This window comes from Leptosomus discolor, chromosome 24 (assembly GCF_034619465.1).
Source record: "Leptosomus discolor isolate bLepDis1 chromosome 24, bLepDis1.hap2, whole genome shotgun sequence".
Classification (NCBI taxonomy): domain Eukaryota; kingdom Metazoa; phylum Chordata; class Aves; order Leptosomiformes; family Leptosomidae; genus Leptosomus; species Leptosomus discolor.
Window position 1 is genome coordinate 3,709,500 of NC_141414.1, and position 20,268 is coordinate 3,729,767.

The window sequence follows — 20,268 nt, forward strand, 5'->3', positions numbered from 1 at the left end:
CTCCGAAGGATAACGTCTCAAACCAGGGAGGCGGCTGCCGTGTGGCTACACAACACGTCCCGCAGCGACAGAATGACCCTGCTGCTCTGTGGAAGGTACAGCAGCACCAGGGGATTTAGTCTTTTAAAATTATGGGGATGCAGCCTTGAGCTGTGCAACTGGATGCCTTTCGAGGACGGGCACAAATACTAATTTGAGGCAACAAAACCTTTAAGTAACAGGCCAGCTTGCTGCCGCTTCCCTCGATCCCCAAATTACCACAGCCAGCTTGTGCAAAATTAGTTTTCAGCGAGACAGCTGCAAAATACATGTAATTTTTTTCTTTTAAACCTTCACTCATACTCGCCTTCAACATTTTTTTCTTTTCCTACTTCATAGGAAAGAGCAGTAGGGCAGTCTCTTGGAGCTATACAGAAGCAAAATCACCTCGGCCAGCAGCTGATAAACTAGCGGTGGTGAAAAGCTGCCATTGAGCAGAGCCTGCCTCGTACACAGCGCGTGCTTTCAGCTCCCACAGCAACTGGAGCGTGTTCTACTGACAAAAACCACCTTTCCAATTTGCAAAGTTCGTTTCAGCTTGCCTCCTTCCACAGCAGAAGCAGAACAGGAGCGTACGCTTATCCGTGAATTCTGATATTTCTGATGTAATATTATCACTAGAAAACAACTCACAGCCAGGACACCAACGCCTCCCCGCGCGGGGTTTAACGTGCCCACATTCCCGGCGTCCAGCCATGTCATTCGTGACCGTTTTCCCTTCCTGATGTGCTCAGTTTACAAGCAAGAAAACTCCTCCCTTTTCTTGCTCAACAGCCAGTTCAGCAAGTCCAATTTCAGACATGAATCAGGCTAACTTGTCCCGGGCAGAACCACCTACGAAAGCTCTGCAGGCCAAATCCAGTCTGTACCGATATCCACGCAAATTCGTTATTTTTACTGATTGCACAAAATTTCATCCAACTAGAATTCAGGGAAAATGACACTGCTAATACAAACAGGGAGATAATTACATTCCCTTTAACTTTGTTAGCCATCTTAATGGATCAGCTCCAACACACTTTGCACAAGAGAAAATCAGGAGTTTTAAATAACAAGGAGTCTCTTTTCACAAAGTTACCTTTGCAGAGTAAAACGGCATTTTGAGGGTTTTCATCCTATCTACCAACATCAACGAAACCAGTCCATCCTCCCATCTCCTCCAAGCAGTGCCCTCTAGACTTAGGCAGGCTGCCGTTTCCAGATAAAACAAGAAAAACCTGACTGAGCATGACACAGCACAAGAAATGCAGCTTTTGTGAACTCAGGTGGTACGTCTCCAAAATGACACTGTCTACAGAAAAAGATGCAGAACCTCAGCTCTACTGGACAAGGTCCTACTCCTTAGTGAAGCTGCATAAGGACCATGAAGATACATCTTACCTCCAAAGAGGATTAAACTATATCCATGTAACTACCCATCGACAGAGCTGGGTGCTATTGTTTTAGCAGAAAATAATCAAAACCGCTTCCCCGGGCAAACCTAAGGCTGGCCCACGTGGCAGCTCCCCGTTATGTACATCTGTAACGCTTGAGGGCACCGGGAAGTTGCCACTGAGGGAAAAAACTGGCAGTTTCAAAAGGATCCCCTCACTGGGGCTTCTCCAAGCAGATGAACTGGATCTCAGACGTAACAACAGACAACGCCGCTGTTAGGGTCTCATGTAACAACTGCTTTGGAGTAATAAAAGGTAAGTTTTGCCCCAATTCCACTCAATTACTTAAGTACGCTCTTGGCTAATCATCTGCTTAACGAGATAGACCTCAAGTAACAGCCACTTTCTCCATCTTGGAGAGACACTCAGTGATAGCAGACCACTACATGCCCCTCAGTCAGGTCCGCGGCAGTAAGCTGTGATAAGACAATATTGCAGCAACATTGGAAAGACACGAGGCTCATTTAAAAGGAGTATTTTATTTACTTACCTGTCTTGATAAGCAGGTAAAGTTATTTAAGTTTCTTTGGATGTGATCGGAATCCTGGGCCCCTTTTTGGAGCTTTGAACCATCAACTCCTCCACACGAATGAAAACATTAATAAAATTTTTAAAGGACTGAAGGAAAGAGAGAGCTGGACAGGGAAAGTAGAGCAGTGAAAACAGAAGAGTTGGCACACAAGTTGGCAACAATTTAAACCTGATATTCAATGCATCAAAATATTAGCATCAACATCTCAGTCACCTAAGTTCTGGTGCTACATATGCTTACAATATTCAAACAGAAGTAGATAAAGACATCACTAGCTACCAAACAAGCTTTAAAAAAGAAATAGTGTCAGAACGAGATTGCCAGGGTCAAAAGAACACCTCTAGTGTGGGTTACAAACTGCTAGAGCTGAGATTCAAAGGACCACTGGTCTGGTGGAAGGTGTCCCTGCCCACGGCAGGGGGGTTGGAACCGGATGGTCTTTAAGGTCCCTTCCAACCCAAACCGCTCTGCGATTCTATGGTATCGCAATTCACCCCCTAGGCAGGACACCCTGGCAGCCTCTTACTCGGGAGAGACACAGGAGGACTCTGCAGCAGGAACCAAGCGGCCTTCCCCAAGTTTCGCTCTTTATTCCCCTCTGCTGGGTCCCCAATACCAAGACCCAAATCTCAGAGCGGAGCCCACCACAAAAATGCAAGAGCGTCTCCGCTGAAATAACTGCAAGGGGCACGGCACAAAAAACGCCAGGTGGGGGCTTGACGCAGACTAGAAGAATCTCTGCTTTGTGAGAAACATTTAATTCAACACAATGAATTACAAGAGGACAGATTTACAGAATCATAACCGTAACAGACTGTTCAAAAAGGAAAATAATTTTCACTGGCTGCAGTACCAGGTGAGGTTCCCCACAGCGATACCTGGCAGAGCAGCAGCAAAGTACAATTCAGTCTTCTTGCAGTACTCCAAATGAGCAATATCAAAGAATTTCGCATTTTCAAACCTGTTTTCTAAGAAAAGAGTTAATAGAGGATCAATCACTTTGGCATGGGATATTTTTCAAGGAGCTGATCACTAAGCTGAACTACTCCCAAAGGCTATTACTTCCCAGGCGATTCCCCCGGTCCCTTGCTGTCACTGCTAACCATTCTTACATGATAAAGGCTCTGGGAGCTACTTTCTTCCCCAAGTTTTGGGATACCAACAACTTGTACAATTGGTTAGTGGCGCAATATTTAATCTACCACTTTATACTGTACTCTCAGCTGAGATGTCCACGCATGAATTATGCGATGGATACCCTAAGACTAAAATAACTTTTGTAACCTAGTCAACACATTCTCCAAGCTATAAACGCTCACCTTCCTCCACTCTCTCTATCCTCCCTCCCCAGGTAAGTCCAGTTTTAGCCACAAGTTACCCCAATATGCTCACAGATGTACTAGAAGAGACTGAGGAATCAATCAAGGTACCCATGGTGAAGCCAAATACTTATAAACACATTAAGGCAGGTTTCACATCGTTTCATTTTCGGACACAAAATGCTGGTCACTTCACTGCACATGCAAATAAGAAAGATTTAATACTTAATAAAAAGCTTTAAATTCCTTTTTAGATATCAATTATAGAAAAATCAACCTTTTTTCCTTTCTTGTTTTAAAAGAGGTCAGAACATTACTGCACACAAAAGCAGATGTGTAGACACATCTCTTGGAATGGATCCCCTTCCCTCCACACGCACAGAAACAGAGGTCAGGGTTCTTGGCACCAGGAGAGAAAGGAGGAAGTTTTCCTCATTGTCAGTCAGAAATGAGTCATCCTTCCCTTCCGAGTTGAGAAGGTCCTTCTGACCGGACTTAAACCAAAGTACAAATATACCACAGAGCAGGTATATTTATCTTCGAAGCTCTATTGGGCTACGCTCGGACACACACACAACTCCGTATCAAAACTGCACGGTCATGCATTCACTGCGGTGCTGGAACTAACTAAAAATCCGATTGCCATTGATGCAAGGCCAATTCCTCAAGTGTAACTTCCCCTACTCGTCAAAACCTCAGGTGGAAGAGGCACTGGCAGTTCATCTCTGAGACGACACTTCCAAGACCAATGTGGTCTTGCGAGGAAAAGGAAATTCAGTGACTCGACCTGACACATGGAATGACAATCCACAACATAAAATGACCTCCCTACAGTCTGGTACAAACAGGTAGCCTACAGCAGAGTAGCCAAGGAGTGAAACAGCATCTCTCTCACTTGTGTTAAGAGAGAAAATTGTTCCTATGGGTCATTGTTAAAGGTACTTTGATAGAAAAGCTTAAAAATGTATCACCTATCACTGACCCACAACGACAAAAAAAAAGGACAGGGAATTTGGTTCCTAGTATTTTCCCTCCCACCATTTTATATTCCTTTATTCCCTCCCACTTTTGCATTCCCAATTACCCTACCCCTTTAGAAAAAGGAGGGGGAGTAGAGTTTAGTGAAGTTCCATCTTCAAAACTACCCAGCAATTAAAGAACCATCAGCTTCTCAATGTTCTCCTGAAGTGTACATCAAAATTCTCCTAAGTACGGTTGGATTGTTGGTGCGATTTACTTGGCAGACACTCTTGGCTTTGTAAATGGTTGTGCTGACCCTGCTGATAGGGTTTATACTGGGAATTCTTAGATGGAACTCCCTAGAAGAAAGAGAAAAAAAGACCTTGTAAGTCAGTAAGAACTTTTTGTGTCTTCATAGCAAGCAAGCCCTTAAAAGAATAAAGTACCATGGCCATAACATATCCATTTCTTTAGCTCCTGTTTCTCACCTTCACCAGTTTGTTCTGGTTCTTCGCTGTTGCCAGACCTTTGTAGTAGAAAGGAATGCAAGGCAGTCAGTGTCCAAATAAAGCTACTGTTAGTGACAGGGTAAACCAGGAAAATATAATAGAGCCCAGATATAAGATCTTCCAAAGGCCAAACAGATTTCACGTTATAATCAACCTTCCAGCCTGAAGGATGGCTTAACATAAATCACTCTTCCTTCCACCTGAAATACAGCTGCCACTCCCTCCAAAGGGGCTTTTCTTCTGCTATTCATCCTAAAAATTCCCTTTTTTCCCCTCCACATTCTTGATTCTTGAGCCCCACAGGCTCTGGAGTAATGAAGCACCCAGGGTATTGGCTATCCTATTTCAGTGACAGAACACTAATTGCTTTTCTTAGGCTAAAACTTAACATGATCAAAAATTAAAATCAGTGAGTTCTGTTTTCATCTCATTGCCTGAGCTCCACTGACGATACGCGCAGTGCTCCTGGCTAGGGTTACATCAAAGGAACAGGCCAGGAAAAGCTCTGCTTCGTAGCACGGTGCACCGTCCCCGTCTAGCGCAACGCAGAACATTTAAGGGAGATCCTGTTGGTGTATCTTGGCTTGGCCTCACCTGCCTGCTTTATTCTGCTTCGTAAGGATTCATTATTCAGAGCTATTTTGGTTTACAAGACAATAAAGCAAAATTCTAGTTACATCTTTAAGAAGTTCCACTGCACAAGTGAGAGGCAGAGATATACTTGAAAACAAGCAGCAAGCCTCTTGTGATACTTTTAAGGGGTGCACAACATAAAGGCACATTTCTGTGAATCCTGTAGTTACTGCTGTTATGCTACCTTAAACTTCTCAGATGTTTCCAGGTTTTGAATATATATACGTTCTTCTGTTACTTTCAGTTTATAAATTCCCACCACGTACGAAGTTTTTTAGCAGCTTCCCTCTTTTGATGGTCAGGCTGCCTTTTTCTAACTTGCTACAAGCATGATTTCAAAAATTCCACAAACGTGCCCTCCTCTAATACACCCTGCGAGAAAGCACGTGCTAAAAACACGAAAGTGAGAGAAAAAGGCAGGCAGGGGGAGAAACTGAGCCCATAGGACAGCAGCGGTCCTTTCTGCCCACAGTGTCCTCTTGCCTATCACAGGAAATCATCAATAAATAAATAGAGGGAAAAAAAAATTGCATCACAAGACAAATTTAAGAACCAATCCACGGTCAAGCCAGAATCCTTCAAGCGCTCACACACATGTTCTGGTGAGACACGCACCCACGTGACACAGACACAAGGCCCAGAACGCTCCACGACAACGCACGCCCTCACCAGACATCACACACATCCAAATATTTCATTTCTTCCTGAAAGCACGGTTACTACCCCTGTAAAAATGTGTGCTAAGAAGCAGAGATGTCAATATATACTGAGATTCCTTCTGAAAACATTTCTGCCTTCACTGAAGTACAGTTTAAGGTGAGACAGGACGCTTCACATTACCTGGACTATACATTCTCCATCTCCTGGTCATGGTCCTGCTCCTCCTCCTCCTCTTCCTCTTCCCCTTCTTCCTCGCCTCCTTCTTTCTCTGAAGGAGCTTCCCCATCTCTCGCTATTTCCTCGACATGGGCAAGCATGTCAGCCATCAGGGCTTCCTCCAGCCTCTTGCGCACCTGCTGCACCAGTTCCTCTTGCTTCCTGCCCCAAACCAAGGAACACCGACATCAGTCCTCAAAGCTGCCTCTCTCGAGGCAAAGGAATCTCAAATCCCTCACACGTGAGGCTGGGCAGACCAGCGTGGCTTTGAAAGAGCCCTCTAAGAACTGCATTGGAAAAAACTCTCCTGGCATTATACTACAAGTGAAGATGAAAGAAACACTTTAAAAAGTTGTCCAGAACTTTCCATTACAAGGCCTTAGCATTGATTGTACTGGTTTTAATTCTGGCTGAAATTTGCCTCATCTAGCAGCTGACTTGAGCCTTTTGTAATTCCTACTACTAATATTAATTTAAAGAAGAAAAGGGCAGCCTACCCTGCTCAGATTTCCAAAAATGAGACTGGAGAAAATTAAGTTTCTGACCATTTCAATCATTTTGCTCATTCTCCTTTTAAGTTAAAATTCTCCTTAAATTTTACAGCTCCTTTTCTGTCAAAGCCATAGTAAAGTAAAGAAGCGATCAACAACACGTGCCTCACGGGACTGCTATTTCATCTCAGCCATAGCAAATCATAAAGTTATAAACAGACTGTTTTTCTTGGTCATTCCTCTATAAACGAAGCACAAAACCCCCCGTATTTTTTGTAATTCAAAAAGATTTATCAACCAGCCAAATCAAGTACCACCTTTACAGGCTGTTAATGAATGCAGAGCAGCGTGCTTTCAGGTTACAGCCTTTGGTGTATTCCGTTCTCTACCAAGTGCTTAAAGCTGAATTCGACCAGTCTTGCTTTCACAACATAACTTGCTCCTGAAAGCAAGCTCTAGCTAAATAAACTGCACCCTTGTGGCAGTCAGTGCTTGCATTTGGTCCCGTGCTGACGCAGAGCAAGGTGAAGAGAACCGAATCGCACTGTCGAGGATTTCTCCAAAACCTTCTTTGCTTAGAGGTGCCTCCATCGAGGTTACTCGCATTCAGACACCTCGTTCAGTGACAGGAGATGGACTCTGACACGAAAAACAAACACGAACTGAAACCTCAGAGTAACTGAGCATGGTCAAAATAAAAAATAATGGGCTTTAAGCACATGCCTGTAGGAGAGCAGCTTCGTGTAACAGGGTTTTTTCTACTCTGCTGATAAAGAGGCATTCAAATCAATTCAGCAAGCCACAGTGCTAGTGCTCCATCGGACATTTAAATGTGCCATTGAGGGGTGAAAAAAAAAAAAAGGCGTGCTGTTTTACCAGAAAAAAACCTTGTTCCAAGACAGCACGTGACATTTCTAGTTAATACCTAATATCTTCATCTGTCACCATAAATGCTTTGCAAAGTGGCTGTGAGGTGTTCAGCCAAACCCCAGGATTCTTCTCGACAGCCGCAGACAGCTGCCCGGTGATCGGCATGGTGCTAGTGTGCAGAGCACTGGCTATAGCAGAGAGGAGGGTTTCATCAGTGCAACCAGGTCCAACCCCTGCAAGCGGGAGGAAAAGGGATAATTAACACTGCACAAGACAAAGAACAGCAAATGAGGACACAGGCATTATTTAAATTTTAATGGCAAAGCACGTTCTGTCATCTCAAAAGCTAAACCAACCTGAGTCTCAGTCCTTAACCCTTCTAACAGCACCTGTACAACTCCCTCCAAAGTTATTTAAACCAAGATTAGTTCCTCATTCTGCTACACAAAAAAAAAAAAACAAACCCCAACAAAAATCCCCCAAAAAAACGAAACCACAAATTGGGAATGGAATGCTTCTGGAAAACGAACACTAACGGGGAAAAAAAAAAAGTCAAGAAGCTTCACTTCAGTGTCTCCTCAGGCCGAAGGGCAGCGAGCCTTCCAGCCGGAGCGCTGACAGCTCCTGCTGCAGCAGGAACGGGCCGCAGCGCCGGAGCACGAGGAGGTCAGACACAACACCTTCAGATCACCGCCGACTGGGATCAAAATGCCACCCTGGAGTTAAGGGCAGACTCCAATTACCTTGTAAACCTTTTGGAAGGTCCATTGTTTTCACCAGCTCCTCTGCAATGTCAAAAGCATTCAGTCCACTTAATTTCTTCTCCCAGAAGAGCTGACATCAAAGAAAGCGTTTATTGGCACAAAGCAGAAATGGAATTGACAACTACACAAAGCACCAGCTTGCTGTCCAGAGAGGGGAGGACACGGCGGCAGACAATTTTAGGTTGGATTTACCACAGAAGGGGTCTGCCAGGTCTGAGAGCAGGGAACAACCCTCGCTGCCAGGCAGCCCCACCACAACTCTGTCCTGACTTGCTGCCTTGAACAAGACTTTCTTTTCTTCCAGGGCCTGGTACTTTCACTGCTTCTGATCTGGACCGCCAGACAAGGCTCGCTGGCTTTCCCCGAAGCGCCCACAGCGCGGGGCAGACCTTTTTGCACCCCCGTTCCTCTCTCGCTGTCGCACATATACCACAGAATTTACAGAATGCCAGAATTGCCTCCAAGCTCTTCCCAAGGCAAAGCATTATTTTATTCCTCTCTAGCAGTTTCTCACGAGACCATGTCTGGTCCTTTACTGTATTTTGAATCACAGGTTCTCCTCACGCTGAAGAGCACGTGAACGCATGGTTTGGTGGGAAGTCAAGACACTTCACCCCGACACACCTTCAGCTCTCAACCTACATGTCTAAGGACGATCAATGAATAGCAGGAGTACCATCTGTGTGGCAAGAAAGCAATTGTATCTAGGTTTTGAGGAACTAAGAACTTACCCCAAACAGTCCACACGTCCCCTTTTCATGCCTGTCAAAACTCGAGTGCCACTGAGCCCACATTCCTTTTCTGCTCCCAAAACGGGGAATAAGGACAGTGACAGCCAAAGCTCACAGGCTGGATATTCTCTAGCCTATGGCTTTCGAATCGGTGAATTTTAAGCCAACACATGATGGGGCTTAGCACTGCTTCCAAATTTTGAACATCTGGAGTCTCCTAACCAGAGGTTAAAACATATCGCAGTCTGGTAAAATATTTTAAAGCTGTAATTTAACAGACTCTTAGATGGATAATGCAGAGAAAGGCACAAGAAAGAGCAAGTTTGCCCTATTCTATGCTAAATAATCAAAAATTAAATATATAAACCAATATGTGTACATATATATCACACACACACACATATATATTTATATACACATAAAAACCTCTAAAGGACCTTCTCAGAAAACAGACTCCAAATGTTGTCACAAAAAGAAAAAGGATTACACAAGGAAAGCACAAGCAGAGTGCAGGAAGCTGCAGTACAACAAGTAGTAACGTGAGCAGCGAAACTAGACAGGGCAGATTACGACACCATTGCGTAGCGGGGCTGATCTCTGCTGTCCAACAGACTGCGCTCACCCATCAGTCTGCGCGCACAGACCAACCTCTTCCACAACAGGGATACGAATCTCTACTCAGCTCAGTTCTGCAGATCAGTGTCGTAACTTTAGTGGCCTCTTTTAGCATCTTAACTAGCCAAGGGGTTTCTACGACTAGCAACGTGCTGTTCTTGTAACACATGCTCTACTTCCTTAGGAAACCATGCTAAAACCCTACCGAGCCATTTAAAAAAAAAACAACAAAAACAAACCAACAAAAAAAAAATCCCACCCCAACCACCACAACAAACCACTCAACTCCGTTTCGAACTCTCTCACACTTCATAAAGGTAGTTCTTAAGTTTGCAGAAAAGGTTTTCAATGTGAAAGGGTATTTTTAAATTTTATTGTGATCACCTTCCCTCTTGGAACGATGTATTTTAATTCAACCAGAGCTGCGAGAGTTTAAAACGTACTGATAAATGACCCCAACGACAGCACCTGAACAGCCTGAGGAAGCTGAACCTCTCGTTTCCAAAAGTGGTAAAGATGGACTCGCTACAGGGCAGGAGTCACAGAATCCCTGGAGTGAGCTCCGTGGAGGCAACGGGCTGCCGGCCCAAGGTAACATGACTGACATGAGAATGTCTTCCCAAGGCTGCTTTGAACGGGTCCTTCTTATTTTACCAGCGCCCAACTTCAAAGCCACACGTGTCCTAAGCACACTTCTGGCATCCTTTCGCTAGATGAAATTAAGCTGAAAGGTTTCCTTTAACTTTGGTGTATTCTCTTGTTTTTGAATACACAGTATGGGAAGAAAACCACATGGATTTTGTATTAATAATGACATGCCAAGTGCATTTATGACCTTGTTCACACAGGCAGAGTTAACTACTAATGATACACACATCTGAAAAACAGGCCCATGCAGGGGGTACCTCACAAACACCACATCGTGTGTGGTCTGTACAGGAACAGGGACTTCTTGAAACACAGAATTCTTACACCATTGCAACATTTGACAGCAGTTCTAATTACAATGCAGATGTCCCCTAAAGTGGTTATGATGTCTGTCTAAATTTGCAGGTAATACTTAATTTCAGCATTAAGGAAATGAAGGCTCAACCACAACAGAGTTGTAATTTAAACAAAGGTTGGAGTCTAGTTATAAAACCCAGCGCAGACAGCGTATGAACTATGTATTGGAAATGGGGATTCCTCCGGTTTTAAAAGCTGGGAGCACCGTAAGTTATTGTTTCTGAAATATCAGAGACTTCAAAATGCCACGGACTATTGGTTCAGCATCGCAAAATTAAAGTGGTTTATTTTGGGACCCTCCCAGCAGCAAAACCAGAATTATCTTAGTTCTGGAGAGGAAGCTACTAAGCTGCAAGCCTTACCTGCCGGGGCTGGTCCACAGCTTTCTGAGGGTCACTCTTCACCTTATTGCTGGGATGGTTTGTGATCTTTGTGACAGGTTGTTTGAAGATGGAGGCTGTCTGTCTGACAGGCAGGGCTGTGTTCAAATCAGGCTTGCCCTAAAAATTGCAAACAAAAGGAGGGGAAAAGCCCACAAAAAATATTTTCAATCTGCTAAAATGCTACTACAGCCACAAAGATGTACAGCAGGGAAGAGAAGAGTTCACAGAGTTGAAAACTTGTCAGATCTCAAGCTGCGTGAGTTAGACTGCTAAAAATGCGTAAGTAAGTACGTTCCAATCTCACCTTAGACCTATCAAAATTAAACAAAGCTTTCCACTCCTTCACATTCTACTTAACATACTAGCCTCCTCTCATTCTAGTTTATACACTCTGGGTTTATCCCAGTTTTGACAGAATTAAGGGGCCAGAACACTGAGTTTGCACTTTGACAAGCCACTTGTAAACCACAAGATTCCGACATGATATTTGCAATAATCAGCAAAAATATGAAGTGGGATTTAGAGACAGTTTTGTGAATCCAGAAACCATTCTGGTTTAAACCCAGTTGTGGAGGCCAATAAATAAATCACTACAGCTGGAACCTTGATCGCTTTTTTACCTTCAGCTCTTAACAAAACTCAGTTTTTAAACAGGGCTCATAACAATCAAGCTTTTAGTACGTGACTGCACTTTATGTTAGTGGAAACAGAGGAAGATCGTTCTTCATTCCCCAGATCTAACATGCAAGTCTTGAAATGGCTGTAGGACATACTTTGTTCTTGAGGATGCAGACACCACGTCTGCTTAACATATTTATTCATGAGATGTAGAAAAGATGTATTCAGGACAAATATTCCGAACCATCTGTGTGCTAATCCTTTTATAAGCCAACGGTAACTATTCGTACATTTATTGAAAGGTCTGGGCAGAATTTTTGGCCGATGAGACGTGTGTTAGCCACTGGTCTCTGCAGCAAGGCATGTTTCTTTTGAAACATCACTACAACACCTTGTGCTCTACGTAGATGTTGTAATCACTCCAGTGAGGATGAGTCTCGACTGGTTCCCCTATTTAGAAAATAAGCATTACGCTGTTTTCCCCATTTAACGTTTAGGTGCACAGACATAAGCTGCTGAGTTCTACAAAAGCTTTTACCATCTGATGAAGATACTTAAGAGCGAATCGAGCCCATCGCTATCCAGGCAGGCAGCGCAGCAATGTCGCTGTAATCTCGACTAAACCTTAACAATCAAAATTACTAGGTGCCAAACACAGGCTCTTTTATTTTGTTCTACAAATAGACCTTGCCATCCTCTCGCCTCTTCAGCTTTTTGCCCAAAATTCATCCCTTCCTTAACTCAATTCCAAAGCCGAGAAACCAGCGTGGCCTGGGACAGCTCCAGGGAGTCGCCTGCGGAGGGTGCACTACCTCCTCGTCCCCGCTGCCCCACGCCACGCTTCCCTCCTCCCCCAAACCAGATGCCAGCGCAGAGCAGAGCTGCTGCAGAGCCACAGGAGTCAGCTGGAGATCTGGGGCTCTGGAGGAGATCGCACTGGAGAAAGCGATCTCACATTCCAGGAGGGGAAGAGAGAGAGATGCCGGCCCTCTCTCCAGCCCTGCTGTACAGAGGATTTAGCAGTTCCGCAACGTTCTCCCATGGTATCAGCACCCTGGAAGAATCAGTGCGTTGCAATATTTGTCCAACGCCCCGTAACAGAGACGTTATCTCATACAACTCCAGTCTCACACTTTAATTACAAAATGCTGAATTTTCACGCTATCACAGATACTGTTCTGGGAGGCAGCCTGGCCAGCACAACAGCAGACGGAAAGGGGAAAGCTGCCACTGCATCTTAGTCTTACTTTGGCTTGGTTGGAACAGTCATAGCGCATCCTCTGCCTGTTCTTGTTCATTTTATTCATCAACATCTTTCCTGTGCGAAAGTCAAAAGTGCTCAGGTCCATCGAGCTCCCCAGGTAGCGTGCCAGCTGGGGCTTGCTTCGGAACTTTTTACCACTTGGGCTGAAAAAAAAAAAAACACCACAGAAAAGAAACAAGGAGGGGAATTAAAACCTTCTGGACTTCGGCACCAGCGCTCACTGCAACTCACAAGAGGCAATTTTTGTCTCCTTCATGAAAAACAATGTGGGCTGAACTTCTGAGAACGAAGCTCATGTTAAACTCTAAATGGATATTATTGCTTTCATATTAACTCCTTCTCCTGATTACTGTGGAATAGTAAGAGCAGACCACGTTAAAACGTTTTTATACGTAGAGAGGAAGATTCAGAGCAGCTATAAATGAACATGGCCTAATTCACACAGCAACTGACATGGGAGATAGCAGCACAGATGTACTTATCACTCAGTTGCTCAAATAATAAATGCCCATTTTCAAGCATAATTTCTTCTCCCAGGAGCGTTACGTTTGACCAGCACCACAAAAGTCTCCTCAGACTCCTTTGCCCCCCCTGGAATGGCACATTCAGGTTTGGCTACAAGCCTTTGGTAGCTTTCTGAACACTGAACTTCAGGATTACACAGCAGCAAGGAGAAAGAACAGAAGTTAACTGCTGACATGCTGCAAAGCAAAGAATTACAAAGCTTAAGTGATGCAAAGATAAAGGTCAAAACCTTGGAAAACTTTCCATTAATGGCAAAACAAGAAGAGAGATTCTTTTTAAATACCTGGTTTCAGGTGAAAGGCTACAACCTGGCAAGCAGGCATAAATTACTCCAACCCCTTGTTGTTGGTGGTTTTTTTTTTTTTAATAATATCACCTTTTGCATGACTACAAAAAGCACTGCTAGGTGAACTCTTACTTTTTAGGCATAAAGCAAAAATAAGTCAATGTTATGACTGCAGTGCAGAACTATACAGACAAGAAGCACAAAGTATTCTCCATGTTTTCATTTAGCGTCACACCAACGCCCCTTTATTCCCTTCATTTCTCTCATTTCTGGTTTTCTGCACCTTGCAACTTGCATCTGCAACCTTAGTGCCCATCTGGTAGAAGGTCACTCCACGTACATCCATCCCACTGAACACAGGTTAGTTGGATGAAAGGCATTTTAAGACCAAAGATGCCAGCCACCACCCCACCCCTATTTATCCATTTCCTTCTTTCAAAGAGCAGTTAGTAGCCTTAGAACACTTTTTTTCAGCCACCTGGCGTGGAAGCGGGGTGATCTCCTCCCTAGCCTACCAACACCCTCCACACTCGGGGTACCAAGGCTCTCCTTTAGAAGACGTAAGGTCACATCCCCGTGACACCTCGCTAACAGGCTGCCCACTGCACACAGAGGTGGCACTTGGGAGTTCAACAAACCCATTCGAAGCAGCTTCGCAATATCCAAGCGTTGAACTTCAGAGGACTACAAGCAGTACCCACATGGCAGAGCCCCTGTTTTTTCTGCTGAGGAGAGAAACGGCATCTACCTGCCGGGGGCAAATCAACGCCAATGAGCTTCAAACGCTTCCTGAGGACAGTGGGAGCTCCGTGATTAAGGTTACCTTCTGTCACTCCTGAAGCCAGGCTGCGTGTTGCAAGGTTTCTACTTGAAGGCCAAGAATAACTTGAAATAACAAAGTTGTCACAGGATGGGAGGAAAGGAGTATTACTAACGATTTCAGCAGCACAGACCCCGCCCTACCACAGTGGTGGTGTTCACCCTGGTAAGATAACTAACAACCTCTCCAGGGTCTCCTCAAAGGAAAAAAAGCTCAGAGGAAAAAGCCTCTTTTCAACACATTATCTGCTTCCCCAAAGTGTATATTAGGGGAAAAGGTCTGAAAAAACCGCATAGGCCCAGAATTTCTAGTACAGGACAGTGGCAAACCAATTAGTCCAAGTCAGAGTGTGTATGCAAAAAAAAACCCAACAACAAACCAACCCAGATTAAAAAAAACCAAACAAACAAACAGAAAGAACCAAAGTATTAAAAGCTCTCCAAAACCAGAGAGACAAGGTTAATATGAATTATACTAAAACTGAAATCTGAAAAAGTCTCTCAAAGGACTGAAAGGTTTTGTGGTCATCCCCCTGCAGCATCTGCTTGGGAAGCTCCTGGCCCTGATTGCTCCCAAGCTGCTTATCCTGGCCCGTATCTGCTCCCTGCCACCACCAGTGCTCCAGCACGAGAGCGTTCGTGCAAGTGCACCATTAACCAGATGGGGAAAATAATCCACCTTTAGCGGGCAGGGAGGAGAGGAGGAAAGGCTTCATCGCTGGTTGTTCCTCAGCTGGACCAGGTCACTACGGAGCCGCACACTCGGGCCACAAGATGACACAGAAGGTAGGAATAAACAGGCAGGAACAGAGACTGGGTCTCTGGGACAAACTCAAATTTGAAACCACTTTTTAAAAATATCAAGGGAGTTGCATGCCTCAGTCCAGAAAGAGGAATAACCAACTCCAGCAGCTTTTAGCCCAGAGCCATCGCTGCCGTCAGTGAAGCCGAGGGAAACTCCAACTATACGAAGAACATGACGCTGCTTCCTCTTCCAAGATCCGCAGCTCCAATTTACTGTTTAGTGTCTTCGGAATTTTACAAATAATACATTACAGTGAATTGTGCACTTAAAAGCACAGAGTAACTTCCAGAACAGCAGAGCCAGATACACTCAGCGACAATATTTGAAACAAACAAAGCCCTTCAGCTTTTTTGTTCAGTACGTGTTCTAGTAGTTTTACAATGGATCTGAAAAGCTGCTCAAAGTCCACATACGTCTAAAAAAAAACCCACCTGAAATGACTCAGAGTCCTGTCTCTTCCTGGGGAAGCTTGGCCCAAAGGAAAAGCACTGAAATGTTCAGAAGAAAAACTTTTACTCTGGTTATGTCTTGAAAAAGGCAATACCGTACCAAGCTCCTCTGGAACAATGGCAGAGCGGGGAACAAAGCTACAACTCCAGGCTAACCGTAACTTGCTCAGTAAACACAGACAGAAAGGAAGCGGCTGGTGCGCTTGGCAGCTCCTGGGGTCCCTCTGGCAGGAGATGCTTGGGAGGACACAGGCATCGAGGGCACCTACAGACACTGGGGAGGGTCAAAGGGGGACGAAAAAAAAAGAAAAAGGCAGCCAAACACCCCCCACCCCCAACTTGAGCAGCGGGATTGCTTGTTGCACATCACAAGGCACAGAAACAGTAAACTAGCACGTATGCATTCTGAACGTGTGTGCCCTTTAAACGTCACAAAATGCGAAATTCATCTCCTTCCACTCCAGAGCAAAAGCTCTGCCCTCCTCGTTTTGATCTACAAAGATTTTTAGAGACTCAGAAGAGAGGCATCTTGGTCCAAAGCTGCAAAAACCAACCTCTCTTCTAAATAACACTGCAGGCACCGAGACTGCGAGCGCGCTGCACTCAGTCCCTGAATTAAGGTCTTTCACGCTTCCCCGTGTTACGAAAAGCAAGGCGACTGCCAAGCTGCAAACGATTTTACATGCTCATCCATCAAAAGCTCCAACATGTTCGCTGCTGGCACAGCCCGCCTCAAACCGAACCCCAAGAGGCCCGAGGGCTGGTAGGACCAAGCCCGAGCCACCCTCATGTCTTATTCAGACTTTTTTGGGCGCGGATTAAGCCGAATGTGCGGCAGGTTATTGAAGGGCCAAGCGCTGCCAGGTGCCCGCTGCTCTCCATGTGCAGCTCACCCTTTGTTTCCTGCCTTATATTCTTAAGGAGAGACCGACTGCCAGCCCAGGCCCTCTCCCCTCCTCCCTCATTACACAAGTCTCCTCCCCTCTGCTCTCCCCATTTAGCCTACGCAGGATCTGCACAACTTGGAAAGCAAGGGACAAAAGACTAAAAAAAAAACCACCCGAACAAACCCTGACGTCGCCTGCCTTGTAGAGAAATGGAGACGGGAAGAACCTAGGTAGAAAGGGTGATCCACAGTATATGCCCAAAGCCTCATTTCCTCAGTGGAGGGGTGATGGGTAGAATGCAAAATGTTTCTCCTTCTCCATTTCCATCGTGCTCCCTCCTGCGCGGAGTCGCAGCCCACCCCAGCCTCCCTCCCCAGCCCTGCTCCAGGCAACGCCCAGCACCCCTTTGGGTGCTGTACACCCCCCGGCACTGCCTCCTAGGGAGATACCCTGGGACACCTCACACGCTGCTGCTGTCCCCCTCTCTCGCAGCATCTTCCCGTTATCCCTGGCGGCAGCATCCGCACCAAGTCCTGCCTCGGTGGTCCCGCACTCCAACAGCCTCGGTTATCCCGGGACAGGCTCGCACGGACACGCTCCCAGCTATCACCAGCGCACGTCCAAAGCACCGCTGTGACCACGCAGGACCAGGTGACTCCTCCAGCTGCCACAACCCACCCCACGTTTTCACAGCGCCACACAGAGGCATCTCCACATCCCTCCGTAAAGGTGCCTTCGGCTCTGCACGGAGCAACCTCGGGGACTCGAGCTGTCCCTTGCCACCGCAGCTGTCCCAAGCAATATTTACGCGGAGGCCCCGCACTGCTGCCAGCAGCGGTGTGTAAGGGATGGTCCCTGCCTCGCAGGGCCACGGGGCTGTCTTTGTTCAGGAACTTGGGCTCCGACCACACACAAAAAAAAAACCCAAAGAACTTTGATTCACACAAATCTCTCAAATTTCAAGAACCCGAGTGGCAGTCCCGTAACGCAGGAACAAGCCCAAATATAATGAGCCATTTTTATAAGGCTCATCTCAAGCGTCGGTAGAGCTTCCCTGGGGGAGCTGTGGGTAAAACAGAACAACAGAGAAAGAGCAAAGTACTGTCTCAGCAAAAGCATTCTCCTCCACCATTTTTTTTGGTGGGAAAAAAAAAAAGTATATAGACCAAAATATACCCAGGGGCAGGGTGTTAAAAACGTTTTCTTCAACTCTTTTTACATAGCTGCTGTGTAGGTAAGAAATTCACAACAAATAAGCTTCCCCCAAGAGATCTGTTAAGTTTTCGAGGACACCATGTCAGCAACTCCTCGAAGCAGAAACAAGCAGCGATCCCAAACTTCTCAGAAGCTTGGTCATCAAACCCTTCGCAGAAAAATACTATGAAGAAAAGCCACACAAAGCAGCACTAAATCCTCCTTCCCCTAGGTGAGGACACTGAGTTGTAAGAGAACCCTTGTAGCCAAAACTCTCCCAAAGAAAACCCGCCACTTTCACAAAATCCCCGATACGCTTCCCTTCCTGAAACCCTGCATCCCTGCACCTTTCCTGCGCGCTCCAGATCTGACCCGCAAGCCCCACCACTTCAGCCAGACACCCTCTTGGGTTTCCCAACTCTTAAGCCACAGGCAGACGAGAGAGCACACTCCGGTTAAAAAACTTCTGCACAACCCACAGCTGGTAAGCGCAAGGTTATAGGACTGTTCCTAAAAATCTGCCTGAGGACTTACACCTCGATGAGGGTTTAATTTCCAGCCAGCAACCGGCTCGCACAGACTCACGGGGCTGAACATCCTCGGCACAACCCATTTGCCTTGTTGCCCAAAGCAGAACTCGTATTCGACAGAAACCCTCATGCAGAAAGCATGTGCTGCAAGGGCTTAGGGTTACAAAAGGAAACCTCCAAACAGAAAGCGCAGGAGCCCTCAACAACGGTTCGGAAAAGCAGTAACCGCCACCCCGCCGCCGATCGCCTCGGCTCAGCGTTAACTCTCCAGGCTGGTTATCGCACACAAGAACCCTCATTTCCAAAGCGCGCGTGCAGTTCGCCACAAGCACTTACTGCATCTGTACGTTCAGGGGAGCTGGATTAAAAAAAAAAAAATCATCCAGGTAAAGAACAGGCTGAAATAGCAGAGGTATCAATAAATTGCCACACACGTATTTTCCACTCTGAGGCAATACAAAATGCAGCAGTAACCAAAAATTAGCGCAGCAGGGTCCTTTTGTACCTTTGATCTCTGCCCAAATTGATATAAAGGGAAAATCTATTATAACTAGGGAATAAAAATATGCTACTTATCCTCTCTGCTCCCCTCCCCTTTTTTTTTTTTTTTTTTTTTTTTTTAAGTTCAGCTCCAAGACCACAACTTTACAAATAAAATAAGTTCCTGGAAAACCCGGGATCTTTTAAGCTTTCAGCTGCACCTCCTCTAGCTGCTGCCAGTGGGCTTTTCTTCTCCCCGCAGAATCCAAGCTGCGGCGGTGGAGCCGGCACTTCCAGCTTGACGCTCTCGAGGATGATATTTGCCGGTTCACTCACCATGGCACACTTTTACTCACAGCCATAATCTGATTTAAAAAATGAAACCAAATACGTGCAGAAGTCGAGCGTGTTCATTTTGCCGACTAGAAAGGCCAGCTAAGGACACCTGGAGAACTTCTGCTACGCTCTTCCAGCTCCCAACGGACCCAAGTTTCACACATCGGCTCAAGGTGCGCCGAGGCTGCCTCTTATGGGTGCAGGAAGGATCCATATGGTCCACCTACAGCCATATGAGACATACATCGGTATTAATAGAAATCCTGCAGGCAGAGCAAGCAGCTCCCCGGCCATATGCTCCCCCAGCAGCAATGCTCACAGGAGAACACATCCTGAGCCCTGCCCTGGACCCTCAGCTCCAGCAGCAGCCACCGCCGCTGGCAGGCGAACGCTTTCTTCACCCTACCCCAAATTCCTTGGTGCACAGAAAAAGCACCAGATGGAGCCCCATGAAGGCGGGCAACCGCCCTCCCCGATACCCCGGCTACTTCGCCAACACCTCATTTATTGGACATTAAAAGAAACCACCTGTATTTGCTGGGCACAAGCCACTCCGAAGGGACGAGCAGGGCTCCCCGCAAGGCCCCTGCCCCCTTCCACGCTGCTCATCACCTCACGGCGGGTCGCTGACAAGGCGGGGTGCTGGCGGAGAGCCCCCCCCCCCCGTACCCATCGGTAGAGGTGCTCCTGCCACCCGGTACCCGCAGCCCTACCGGCCCCACGGCACGTCCACCTGTAGCCACAGGCAGAGCCGGCGCCGGCCCCGCTGCCCCTGCCCGGCCTCCCGCGGGCGGCCCGGCCCCTCACGCCTCCCCCGCCGCAAGGAAGAGCGGCCCGGCGCTCCCCCCCCCCAACCACCGCCCCGGGGCAGCGGCGCCGCGGCCCGGCCGAGCGCTCCCACCTCTTCCGCTCCAT

The 20,268-nt window shown here is 46.4% G+C and overlaps 1 protein-coding gene across 1 annotated transcript; it reads right to left on the reverse strand.

The window, feature by feature from the left end:
• Window positions 1–4,437: 4,437 nt before the first annotated feature.
• On the reverse strand, window positions 4,438–20,268 carry MBD3 (methyl-CpG binding domain protein 3). Its single transcript, XM_086477375.1, has 8 exons — window positions 20,255–20,268; window positions 15,909–15,965; window positions 13,026–13,185; window positions 11,140–11,277; window positions 8,406–8,496; window positions 7,718–7,895; window positions 6,266–6,463; window positions 4,438–4,642 (listed from the first exon to the last, which is right to left on the reverse strand). Exons 1-7 carry the CDS (start codon window positions 20,266–20,268, stop codon window positions 6,271–6,273), a joined length of 831 nt encoding a protein of 276 aa, XP_086333501.1. The 3' UTR covers window positions 4,438–4,642; window positions 6,266–6,270.

Bases quoted from the DNA above. Each gene is read 5' to 3' on its own strand.
- MBD3 (XM_086477375.1), bottom strand. The intron at 13,186-15,908 runs GTGGGTTTTTTT...TTTTTTTTTCAG, and splicing joins AGGACTCTGAGTCATTTCAG to CCCAAGTGGTAAAAAGTTCC. The intron at 8,497-11,139 runs GTAAGGCTTGCA...CTTTGATGTCAG, and splicing joins CTGTGGACCAGCCCCGGCAG to CTCTTCTGGGAGAAGAAATT.